Consider the following 12,758-nt stretch of genomic DNA (forward strand, 5'->3'; position numbering starts at 1 on the left):
ACTCCAAGAATTTTCAGATTTTCTGAGACGGGAAGAGAACAGTATGGTATGGTGTGGTTATGGTGGAGTAATTGTTTGTGTTGTGTTGTGAGGTGAGTACAAGACATTGTGTTTTTTCTGCGTTGAGTTAGGGTATTTTAAACTTGATATTGTTGTTTTATTCTCTCCTCTTTCTTTTATTTCTATTGTTTTGATGTTTTTAATGGTCTGTTTTATCTCTCTGGATTTTAGACCGCTTTGATGACTCACTGACAATTTGGCAGTACACCAAACGTTCAAGTAAAATAAATAATGACTTTTACACCTTGCTTACAAAAAAAAATGATGATCGTCTCTTTCTTTTCAGGTACTACAGCAAGAGACCGCCTTTCCCATGCTGAGATACCAGCTTAGTGAACATTTCTACCTCCGGCTCAGAGACAGCGGCAAAACATGGGTTTCATCACATGGCTTCATCGTTACTGCCTAACTGTCATACTGATGGACTTCAGAGCTGCTGGTACCACCACAGAAGCACTTGCAACCTTATCCCTTTCTCAGACTCACACTAGCCCTGCAGAGAAACTTCAGCATCCTTCTACAGATCAAGAAGCCCTTCTGCAAGTATCTCTGGTGGCAACTCGCATTACGTCTGAGGAAAATGATGATGCTATAGTCTCTCCAGCTCAAAACTTGAATCCTGAAATCAGTGCTGGAAACTATGAGCCCATCAGGCAAGGAGAAGGAAAGGCTGTATTTAATCCTGAACTACTCTATACTGGCGTGTTACTGGAAGACAAAACAGAGTTATCTTCTTCAATCAATCTTCTGACTCCAGTAAATAAATATTGGACTGAGCTTCCACAAAATAGGTTCACCCCTGTGTCTTTGATGCCAAGTTCTCACTTTCTGGTAACTGAATCTGTTGAAGAACCATTTTATGATCCTTCCCAGCATGCACCCGGAAATAATTTAATTCTGTCCCCTCAGCAGCAGTCAACTCATGGGTGGGATGACTTACCAGCTAGGGAAGAAGCTAATTCTGTGGCCTCTAGGCTTAGTCTTTCTCCTCCTTCTGGGTGGCAGTGGACATCTTCACAATTGCCTTTTGATTCTGAATTCCTCAATCCTGTTCCCACTGTGGAATTATCATCATCTTATTGGCCAACACTTGACATTAAGTCTCTTGATGTCAAACCCACAGTATTACCTAGTTTGGATCTAGAATCCAAACCTCCTTTAGGAATCCATCAAGCCAACTACAGCCCAGGAGTGGAACTGAAAAATGACTATTTATTGAAGATCAGCCTGGAAGAAGGAGCAGGGGTGATTCCTACGCGCTTTCAGCAAGAGAGATCTGCCAAGGAAGAAATACCAGATCTGGCATCATTGTTACCACCCCTACCAAGCTTAAAGTCAATGAGCACATTGGAGAAGCAAGACACAGTTGCCTACAGTGATAGTGAGTGCAATAAAGCTTGTTTTCTTCACTAGTAACCGAAATTCTAGGAGCCATATTGATCCTAATGAAGATAAGATTTGCAGGCTGTGACCCCTTCTATTACACAAACACAATCATTATCCAAAGATAATGTTGTGCAAATCATTAATTTGAGACTATTTGGGACTTCTAGCTACATCTTAAGAAGACCTCTGTGTTCTGAAATGCCCTGTACAACCTTGTCTCTGAATAACAGTCCAATACAAGGTATCACAACCTGACAAATTAATCCACTAGGTGTGCAATTATCATGGAGGCCAAGAAAAAAAGGAAACTCAGGTTTATACATTATCTACAAGCACTTATTTTGTACCTGGTGTAATGGAGGGTTAAATGACTTACCCAGAGTCACAATGAGCTGCAGTGGGACTTGAATCTTGCTGGTTCCCTTTGTTCTCAGACCACTGTACTATCCATTAGGCTTCTCCTTTACTCAGTTCTCTCTGTGGTGACTGTAGTTATTATTATTAACAACATTTGTATAGCACTACCAGACGCACGCAGCGCTGAACACCTGACACAGAGAGACAGTTCCTGCTCAATAGAGCTTACAATCTAGTTAACACAGTCAAGACCCTGGTCTAATTGCAGTGATCCCAAAAGTGTGGTTCCAAACCTGGCCTGACTTATTTACAGGAAACATACCTATGAGCTGCTCCACAATTCATACAACACTGGTCTTGCTAAGTGCTCATGAGGTAATTTTTATTAATGGCTACGTGGTAGCGTGTGGCCGTTAATACAGAAAAATAGAAAATTGGCTATTTTATGGTTGCGGCAGAAATGGGCAGAGCCTGCAAGCAACACCCACTTGAGGGGGCGCTAAGGCCATTTTTTGCCGCAGCTTAGTAAAAGGGCATCCTAGGTGGTTAAGTGCTGAATACTGGCACTTAACCCCATAAATGCCAACTTCGCCCAAGGAAAGCTCATAAAATAGACGGCTCTCGGTGTAGCAGTTAGTGTTTATAGGTTTAGTTTACAGTAGTGACATCATTCACATGGGTATGTTTGCCTATTTTATAAATTATTTTGTGCAGTTGGCACCTAACTTTAGATGCCCTTTATAGAATTGCCCTTCATGCCTTCTTTAGCTTTGAACATGCTTGGGACCCCCTGTGGTATTTGGGCCCAGGGCTATTGCACTGGCAGAACCCCCTAATTCTGGCCTTGTTCCTCTATCACTCTTTCCTGTGCCGAAGGAATGGATCCTCAGGAGCTTAGTCAAGATCGGGAGGCGGGGCTGGTGGTTGGGAGGCGGGGATAGTGCTGGGCAGACTTATACGGTCTGTGCCAGAGCCGGTGGTGGGAAGCGGGACTGGTGGTTGGGAGGCAGGGATAGTGCTGGACAGACTTGTACGGTCTGTGCCAGAGCCGGTGGTTGGGAGGCAGGGCTGGTGGTTGGGAGGTGAGGATAGTGCTGGGCAGACTTATATGGTCTGTGCCAGAGCCGGTGGTTGGGAGGAGGGGCTGGTGGTTGGGAGGCGGGGATAGTGCTGGGCAGACTTATACGGTCTGTGCCAGAGCCGGTGGTTGGGAGGCGGAGTGGTTGGGAGGCAGGGATAGTTTTGGGCAGACTTATACAGTCTGTGCCAGAGCTGGTGGTTGGGAGGAAGGGCTGGTGGTTGGGAGGCGGGGATAGTGCTGGGCAGACTTGTACAGTCTGTGCCAGAGCCGGTGGTTGGGAGGCAGGGCTGGTGGTTGGGAGGTGAGGATAGTGCTGGGCAGACTTATACGGTCTGTGCCAGAGCTGGTGGTTGGGAGGAGGGGCTGGTGGTTGGGAGGCGGGGATAGTGCTGGGCAGACTTATACGGCCCTGAAAAGGACAGGTACAAATCAAAGTAGGGTATACACAAAAAGCAGCAAATATGAGTTATCTTGTTGGGCAGACTGGATGGACCGTACAGGTCTTTTTCTGCCGTCATCTACTATGTTACTATGTTTTCCCTTTCTGTCTTTTCCTCTTTGTTTATTTCTCTTTCTCTCTCTCTCTCGCTGCTGCTTCTTCTTTCTTTCTCCCATTTTATCTTTGTACTGTCTTTCTTTTTTCAGTCTCTCTCTCTCTCTTGCTGTTCTCCCTCTCCATCTCTCTCTTTCAGTATTGCTGCCTCTTCTCTCCTTCCCCTCCACCTCCCCTAACCATCTCACTTTATAGTTTGGAAGTAACCGCTGCCTCTGCTAGGATTTCACGTGATCTGTTGCCAGTGCAGAGCTGAGCAGAAAATATTAAAGTTCTTCGGGGACTCATATTGCAGCTTCTCTGCTGCTGCCTTTGTAATTCCTTTCTGCAAGGGGTTGGTTTGCAGGCGAGCGAGGGACAGAACAGAGCAATGGCCATAGTATCTATCAAAAATCTGCTAAGCAGAACATGCTCTCAACAGAAGCGTAGACAGATTGTGACGCCAGGGGGAACGGAGAGGCGTGCGCACATACGCATGCACTGCGCAGGTGCGATGGACCGCTGGAAAAATAGGCGCTGGCGCCGTCTGAAGTCTGGTGGAGTGGTTGCTCCCCCTGGCGCCTCACCTAGCTATGCCAATGGCTCTCACATCAGCAAAAGGGAGTCAGGCGTGGTATTAAACACACATCCCAGAAGCCCAGAGGGGAAGCAAGTGGGCCACTGCAGTGGACTTCACAAATTGCTCCCAGGTGCATAGCTCCCTTACCTTAGGTGCTGAGCCCCTCAACCCCCCCCTCCAAACCCACTACTCTACACCACTACCATGAAGGGGGATGAAGGGGGGGCACCTAGATGTGGGTACAGTGGGTTTGTGGTGGGTTTTGGAGGGCTGACATTTACCACCACAAGTTTAACAGGTAGGGGGGGGGGGGTGAGCCTGGGTCCGCCTGCCCGAAGTGCACTGCACCCACTGAAACTGCTCCAGGGACCTGCATACTGCTGTCATGGAGCTGGGTATGATATTTGAGGCTGGCATAGAGGCTGGAATAAATATTTACAAATTTTTTTTTTAGGGTGGGAGGGAGTTAGTGACCACTGGGGGAGCAGGGGGAGGTCATCCCCGATTTTCTCTTGTGGTCATCTGGTCATTTAGGGCACATTTTTGTGGCCTGGTCGTAAAAAAAAAGGACCAAGTAAAGTCGGCCAAGTGTTCATCAGGGATGCCCTTCTTTTTTCCATTATCGTCCGAGGACGCCCATGTGTTAAGCACGCCCCAGTTCCGCCTTCACTACGTTTCTGACATGCCCCGTGAACTTTGGTCATCCCCGCGACGGAAGGCAGTTGAGGGCGCCCAAAATCAGCTTTCGATTATGCTGATTTGGGTGACCCTGGGAGAAGGATGCCCATCTCCCGATTTGTGTCGAAAGATGGGCGCCCTTCTCTTTCGAAAATACTACAACTACTACTACTACTTGACATTTCTAAAGCGCTACTAGGGTTACGCAGCGCTGTACAGTTTAACATAGAAGGACAGTCCCTGCTCAAGGAGCTTACAATCTAAAGGACAAATGTACAGTCAGTCAAATAGGGGCAGTCAAATTGGGGCACTCTAGATTCCCTGAAAGGTATAAAGGTTAGGTGCCGAAAGCAACATTGAAGAGGTGGGCTTTGAGCAAAGATTTGAAGATGGGTAGGGAGGGGGCTTGGCGTAAGGGCACAGGAAGTTTATTCCAAGCATAGGGTGAGGCGAGGCAGAATGAGCGGAGCCTGGAGTTGGCGGTGGTGGAGAAGGGTACTGAGAGGAGGGATTTGAAAATGAGCCCAATAGGAGCTAGTAATTCTGGTGAGGCAAATGTGACAAAGCCCATACAAACTGAACAGGCTTCGTCGCATTTGCCACGCCAGAATCACTAGCGTGCCTTTGTAAAAGGAGCCTGTAGCTGCTAAAATTGCATACTTTTTCACAATAGATTTGAAAGAGACGTTCCCAGGAGCGTGGTTAGGTTGGGGGAGAAAACTACACACACAGAACTGAATTTTAAAATCAGTTGGATCAATATTTTAAATGCTGGCTGCAGTGTTTGAATATTTTACATATATTGAGCTCTCCACCACCGCCCCCCCCCCCCTTGGTACGCCACTGATATTCGGGTTTGTCCTCTGTGCTCCAATTCCATTCCAGAGTGGAAGAGTAGCCTAATGGTTAGTGCAGTGGCTGAGCAACAGGGGAACTGGGTTCAATTCCCACTGCAGCTCCTTGTGACTCTGGGCAAATCACTTAATCCTCCTTTGCCCCAGGTACAAAATAAGTACTTATACATAAAATGTAAACCATTTTGAGTGCAACCACAGAAAGGCCATATATCAAATCCCATCCCGTTTCCCTTTCCATGTTTTCATGCTCTATTGGCTTCTGGTTCCATCTTTCCCAAACAGCTCTTCACGAGACCATATATTTTTCTGTCCTCCTGATGTTTAGGATTTGGCTGGGCCAGCTCTTTCTGAAAACTCAAGACTTTCAGTAAGTACTGGAAACAGATCTAGGTTTTGAATATTCATGAGGTGCATTTGAATACACGTGGTCTACTAGGAGCAAAGATCATTTGTATAGCTTGTTTAGAGCCCTCAAGGACCAGAGCAGAGAAGGCCTTCCTCCCCTCCCCCCCACCCAGGGTTTCCCAGGTTACAGTGACACTGAGGCCAATGCCGAAACTATGGTAGAGCTGTGCACAGATGTCTGAGTGCACGGTTTCCAGTGGCTTAGCTACGGGGGGGGGGGGGGGGGGGGGCTTGAAGGCCTGGGCCCCCTCACTTTGTGCTCAGGCCCCCTCCAAAATTGTGGCACCTGTGGAATGGCTGGCGGGGATGCCCAAGCCCTAACAGCTGAAGGGTTCTGCTGGCTGAGCCCCTTCCCATGCCGCTTGAGCAGTGAAGAAGTTGGAGGCATGATTCAGCTGCCTACACCAGCACTCCTGTGCAGGCTCAGTTCAGCAGCATGCACAGGAGCATGCGTGGGACTGCGGCATCACCATCGATTTATTTGCTGCTCAGGCAGCACAGGATGGGGCTCGGGCAACGGACTGCTTAGGCTGACGGGGCTTGGGCATCCCTGCCAGCAAAGGTAGGACTTAATGCCACCCAGGGGAGGGGCAGAGAGAGAGAAGAAATGTGTGGTCTCCCCCCAGTCCATCCGAGGGGCCACCCAAAAATGGACCCCTATCTGCGTCCCTGACAGCTTTTACTGTGAGTGTAATACCTTGCCTAAGTATATACAAATTTTTATATGCGCAGAACATGCATGCTAACCAAGGGGAGCCTGGTGGGTGCATGCATACATGTGGACCTTCACGGTAAGCGCGGCTTCTTGTGTGCATGTTGGAACAAAAATAAAAGTGTCGGCACACTCTGGTACCTTTTATTCTGTACATAAATATCAGCCTTGCAAGGCTGATATTTCTGTGCAGAAGAATGGGCACTGATGTGTACTGATACTTTTGTTTTTGTTCTGACAGCGCACAAGCTCTATTACCTTTCAGTCTTTTAAACTTGCAGGCACTTCTGGTTGCAGCAGCGGCGTAGCTACATAGGGCCACGGAGGCCTGGGCCCCCCCAAATTTCCTCCGGGCCCTTGGTTTTGCTGGCAGGGGGTCCCCAACCCCCGCCAGCTGAAGCCTTGCCCTGCTCTCTCTTCCCCCTCACGTCCTGCACGCTTTTAGCATGCTCAGTTTCACTTAAATGAGCGTGCAGGATGTAAGGAGGAAGAGAGAGCAAGGCAGGCAACGCGGCGGCGCTAGAGATCAGCGCTGGAGAAGGCTTCAGCTGGCGGGGGTTGGGGACTCCCGCCAGCCAAGGTATTTGTTACAGCAGAGGAGCAGCAGGGTGGCGGCGGGGTGGCAGACTAAAATGTGCTCCCCCCCACCTCGGGCTCTGGCCCCCTCCCACCATTTGGCCCTTATCTACCATCATCTTCTATGTTTCAATGTTTTAACAGGACCGTATTTAGAATTGCCAGCCAGTTCCATTCTTTACCAAGAAGGTAAATTCTAAGTTAGACTTGACAACTTTCCCCAAGGGCAATTTTTGGCTGGTGCTCTCCCACAGGCTCTCCAGTGCCACCACCCTACCTCAGAACTGACACAAGACCTTCCTCAACAGGACCACACTCCAATACTGCCACTTCCCACTTCCTCTGCCAACTTCCTATCGGAAGGGGGTCGCACAGCACTAGAGTGTGGGCCTGATACCGCTATAATCAAGTATGGTGCCCCTACTGGTCACATTTACTTGCTTACCATGTTCCACCAGCCCTGACTTTCCCAGCATGCTGATCCAGTCTTGGTTTTGTCCCCATTGCATATAAAGAAATGTAGTCTTCCTTTTCTTAGGGCAGAGATTATCAACCCAGTCCTCAGGACACACCCAGCCAGTCATGTTTTCAGGATACCTACAATGACTATGCATGAGGCAGATTTGTCTGTGCTGCTTTGTATGCAAATGTATCTCATGTATATGCATTGTGGATAACCTGAAAAGTCAAATGGCAGGATGTGTCTCAAGGGCTGGGTTGAGAACCACAACCATAGGGAGATCACACTGTACTCCCTTGGTATGCAGTAAAACCTGGATAGGATCAGCCTATTGGGAAAGTTGACAACCTTAGCTTATTCCCTTCTTGAGGTTAGGAAGACCAGTGAACTGCCTGTAATCTTTCTCTGGCTCCACAACAAAATTTCTCAGGGTCATGGGATTGCATGGTCCATGAGGATGGACAGTAAATTCAGATAAAAGATCTTTTCCATTTTCCATTCTCATTATTATTGAACATATCAAAGTAGCGGAAAAACTAATGTATACATCCTTGTATCTAGAGGGTAGAAGGCAGAACTAACATGAAATTGGAAGAGTACAATTAAAAAAAATGCTATTTGCCAGAAAGAAAACCCTAAAATGATGGATAATGGCAAGAAGCCAGGGTGGATGGAAGCTTCTAGTAGCAGGTACCAATAGAGTCTAAGGTTATGCCACAATGTCACACATGGGACCGCTGGCTTTACATAAAGACATCATGTGTATGATAGGAAGATACTGTATGCCACTGTGTTGATTGTATGCTAGTATGCTGTTAACATGTCTCTCATGTTTCCTTCACAGACTTGGCTCCCACCAAAGATGGCACACTTGCAAGCTCAGCATCCACTTGGCCAGAGTATAACCATGAGAAAAGCACAGATTGCACCTCTTCCATGAGCTTGAGCCCCTCTGTACAAGATGTGGAAGCCACAGCACATGTCCCTTCTTATTTTCTCCCTTCTCCACCTCTCTTCATTACCCTTCATGCAGATTGGAACAGTGCTATGTCAGACTGGGGAATTGCCTGGGAAGTCCACATTTATGGGGTTGGTTCACTCTTCGGCCTAGTGGCCTTCATCTCCTTGCTGAGTTTACTCTGTCTGCCATTTCGCTGTCCTGCTGGCTGCAAGTTCTTCATTGTTCTTGACCTATTGCTGCTCACTGTTGGTTGCAGCAGGGCTTTCTCCTTGTTCTACGATGCCTACAGCCACCAGGAAAGACTGCCTGCCTTTGTTGCTCTCTTGTTGTATGATGTCACCTTCCCCTGCCTCACATCATCGTTTGGTGTTGTCTTCTTACTGCTGTCCCTCAGGTCTAAGATGCAACTCTCCCACTCCTGGTTCCAGCACCCTTGCGTTTTGGCTGCTGTTGTCTTCCTACACTTCCTGGTGTCAGTGGGAGCCATTGTCACTGTGGACCTTCTCCATCAGTTTCCTTTCCTCCTCGTCATTTCTCAAGGGGTCTTTGTCATCATGGCAGCTATCTTGTCCATTTCCTTCTTCATCTTCTACTGTCTGGTGAAATCAGACACAATGCTTATCTATGACCTCAAGAGCTCCATGCTGCCAACAAACTACCTGAACAGATACCCATTTGTAGAGCTGGCGGACTGGAGCAGAGCCACACACACAGCTTTGTTTTCAGCCACATTTGGACTGTTCAATGCAGGACTTCACTTGTATGCAATACTCCATGCCTTGGGATATGGCGGCACCCACATCTTCAGCCCTTGGCCATGGTGGACATTTCAATTAGGGTTTAGACTATGTGAGCTGGGCATGAGCCTTCCTCTGGCTCTTGTTGGCATCTACCCTGTATTTTGTTCCAACGAAACTCAAAGATTTCGATGCTGGACCAAGTTTTTCTGCCTCTCTCCAAGTCATGTCACCATGAAAGCACCAATTCTTTCAAACGATTATCAGTGGGCGTCTTCCCAACATGAGAAGTTGGTGATATGTGACACCATTGCCCGGCGCAATTCAGAGTTCTTCCCACTCTACACAGTGGTGGAGAAGCACATGAGCTTTGATGAGGATATTGACCTAACATATCACAGCAGCAAGAGCATGGAAAACCAGGGCTGTGATATGAACATGAAGACGGGATGTGAATCAAAGACATCCTCATTCACCAGCATCCAGATGGACAGTGATTCCACTGTTGACTTCAGGCCACCATCACCCATCAACCTTCGGCGTAGTATTGATGAGGCCCTCTTCAGTGAAGCTTTGATTCCTAAGAGCCTCTTCCATGGCACTGCCCTTTCTAGCAACTTCTCTCTCAATATAAAGAGCCCCATCATTGTAGACAACAGTGTTTTAAAGGAGAAGATCACTGACCGTGGTCTGTACCGTACTTCCTCTTGCTTGGAGATGGAAACAGCTCAGCCCAGAGAGAATGATATCCTAAACACCAGCAAGCCAGACACTTCAGTATCTTCCCCAGAAAAGTGGAGAAGGGGCAAGAGCAGCTCCAGCTCTCTGTACAAACTGTCCATGGATGGTTCATCCTTGGTACTCTGCTCCAGTCCAGAAAAGGTTGACTACTCTTCTTCCTTCAACTTTGAAAAGAAAGCCTATGTGAGCTTGCCTCAGACCAACTCCAGCTATGTTCCTCAGGTGCCAGGCCTCTATCAAACACTTCCTCCGCCCTCCCAAAATTCTTTGGACTGTTTCTCTCACCAGGACACAGCTCTGCAAGAGGAATTTGTTGATATCTACAGACAGATAGATACACTAAGCATCAGCAGTGATACCATAGACCTGTAAACTGCTAATTTTTACCAAGACTTAACACTGACCTCCCACTGTAACTAATACAGTGTTCATTAAGCTTCCTGGCAGCAATGAAGAGCTGTGTAACCCAGGACTATTGCATTGAGGCACAAAACAATGGGGTACGCACTATAATTTTGCACTGCTTTACAGAACTCCCATAGTTCTAAAATGGTTTTGCTGTAGGACAGGGTTCTCAAATCTGTTCTGGAGATCAGTTTGCATATAATGGGGGGGGGGGGGGGGGTTGAGGATTCTATGAATGGCACTCAAAAATGGGCACCAGAAAAGGTTGGCATTAAATGCTGTTCTATAAAGGGCGCACGATTCCCACACCCAACTCTGGGCGCAGGTTATACCTGCTGAACTCTGGTGTAAATCCCGGTGCCCAAGTTGGGCATGGAGACCCATTATTCTATAACACTGTGTGCAACATTTTGGAATGCCCCTGACCCCCCCCCCCATGCCGTCCCATAGCCACACCCCCTTTGGGGTTGCACATTATGGGATTTAGGTGCTCAGAGTTATAAAATAGCGTGCAGCCAGATGTATGCATAAATTCTTCAATTGGTGCCAATTAATGTCAGTAATTGGTTGGTAGTAGCCAATTAAGTTGCTCACACATCTCAGAAGCACACCCAAATTTGGGCATAGTATACAGAACCCAGGGGACTGGGTTCCCAATGTATGCATATTTATTGTGGGTATTCTGAAAACCTGACTGGCCATGGGATCCCCAGGACAGGTTTCGGAAGCCCTTCTATAGGATGTAAACCATCTAATGTACAATGAATTTTATTCAAAAAAAAGAAGGCTTACAATTATATGCTTTCCCCATAGATAAAAAGAGGCCGACATTCAAAAGACTGGAAAATTTGCCGTCCCCCCTAAGAGGATAATTTTGTAAGCCGCCTGATTTTAGGCAGCAGGAATGCAGTACAAAGGCCAATGCACACAGAAATGATCTCTTATAGAATACCAACTATCATAAAAGTATGTGGCATGATTTGATGGCACATACCTTGCCAGTGGGCATACGTATGGGTGGAGCCATCAAGTATGCAAGTAAATTATGGAGGGTAATTCCGTAACAGGGCACCTAATAAAGGCACTGCCTATAGTGCTGATTTTAAGCCTATTCTGCAAGGAAAAGTAGGCACCTTGATCCCTCTGTACCCCCTGGCAAAACTTATCATCTTCATCAGCCCCCTGAATGATCCCTCTGATGGGCAGGAGTCGACAGTGCTTCTGAGCGTCTGCTGTTGGATTTCCACTGCAGACAGAGCTTCATGGGGCTGGTGGGTCTCATGAAACTACTGTGTCTGCCATGCTTCTAACAGCAGAGAAGGAGGAGACAGCAGCAGGTACGAAGCGTTGCTCACTGACTTCTGCCCACTAGTGGACACTGCATAGAGGTGGGGAGGATACACAGATTTCTGAGGGTGGCAGCCACCCTGACAAGTTTACTCCACTCTGCTGCGTGTCAGCTGATCTACCATGTCATAAATCTCATGGCACATTGTAGCATTCCTAGTTTGCCTATGCCTTAATCATGCCCTGGGGTGCTGCTTTGCTGCTCTTCATCAGAACTTCATGCAAGATATGAATGTCATACAAACAGAAGACTGGTGGGAATTCATGGAAGATATTTTTTTATAACGGGTGCTAATGTGACCACAGCAAGAGGTGCATATATTTCTTTTTAGGAAAAAAAAATAGAAAAGTATAATAAATAAATACATAAAATTGCAAGATTAAAGAGACAGAGAAATACAGCCAATGAAAAAGGGGGTTGAAAAGGGAAAAAAAATATTTTAAGCACATAGGAGACATAATTCCCATCCCAGGAATGTTCATACAAATCACACAGCTTTAAAACTACTGATCACTTTATTCTCAATAAGCAAACCTCACCAAGGTTGTGGGCTGGGTTACTGCTCCAGGGGATTTCCCAAATCATTAGTGTTTCCAACAAACATAGCCGCCGAGGGGGGGGGGGGGGAAGAGGGGACAAAATTCCCCGGGCCCCCTGCATTGAAATCACTGCGCTTCTCACCTCCGTGTGAAAGTGCTGCAGGCAGCAGATCGCCTCCCTTCGGGCCTCCTTCCCTCCGTGTCCCGCCCTCCTCTGATGTAACTTCCGTGAGGGTGGGACACAAGGAGGGAAGGAGGGCCGAAGGGAGGCAATCTGCTGCTCTGCAGCCTGCAGCGCTTTCACACGGTGGTGAGAGGCGCTGTGATTTCAATGCAGGGGGCC

At 47.5% G+C, this 12,758-nt stretch overlaps 1 protein-coding gene across 1 annotated transcript; it reads left to right on the forward strand.

Annotated features, from left to right (window-relative positions):
* The first annotated feature begins 432 nt into the window (after positions 1–432).
* On the forward strand, positions 433–10,495 carry PRRT4 (proline rich transmembrane protein 4). The gene is made up of 2 exons (XM_030216709.1): positions 433–1,441; positions 8,529–10,495. Exons 1-2 carry the CDS (start codon positions 433–435, stop codon positions 10,493–10,495), a joined length of 2,976 nt encoding a protein of 991 aa, XP_030072569.1.
* The last annotated feature ends 2,263 nt before the right edge of the window (positions 10,496–12,758 follow it).

Source organism: Microcaecilia unicolor, chromosome 10, assembly GCF_901765095.1.
Source record: "Microcaecilia unicolor chromosome 10, aMicUni1.1, whole genome shotgun sequence".
Classification (NCBI taxonomy): Eukaryota; Metazoa; Chordata; class Amphibia; order Gymnophiona; family Siphonopidae; genus Microcaecilia; species Microcaecilia unicolor.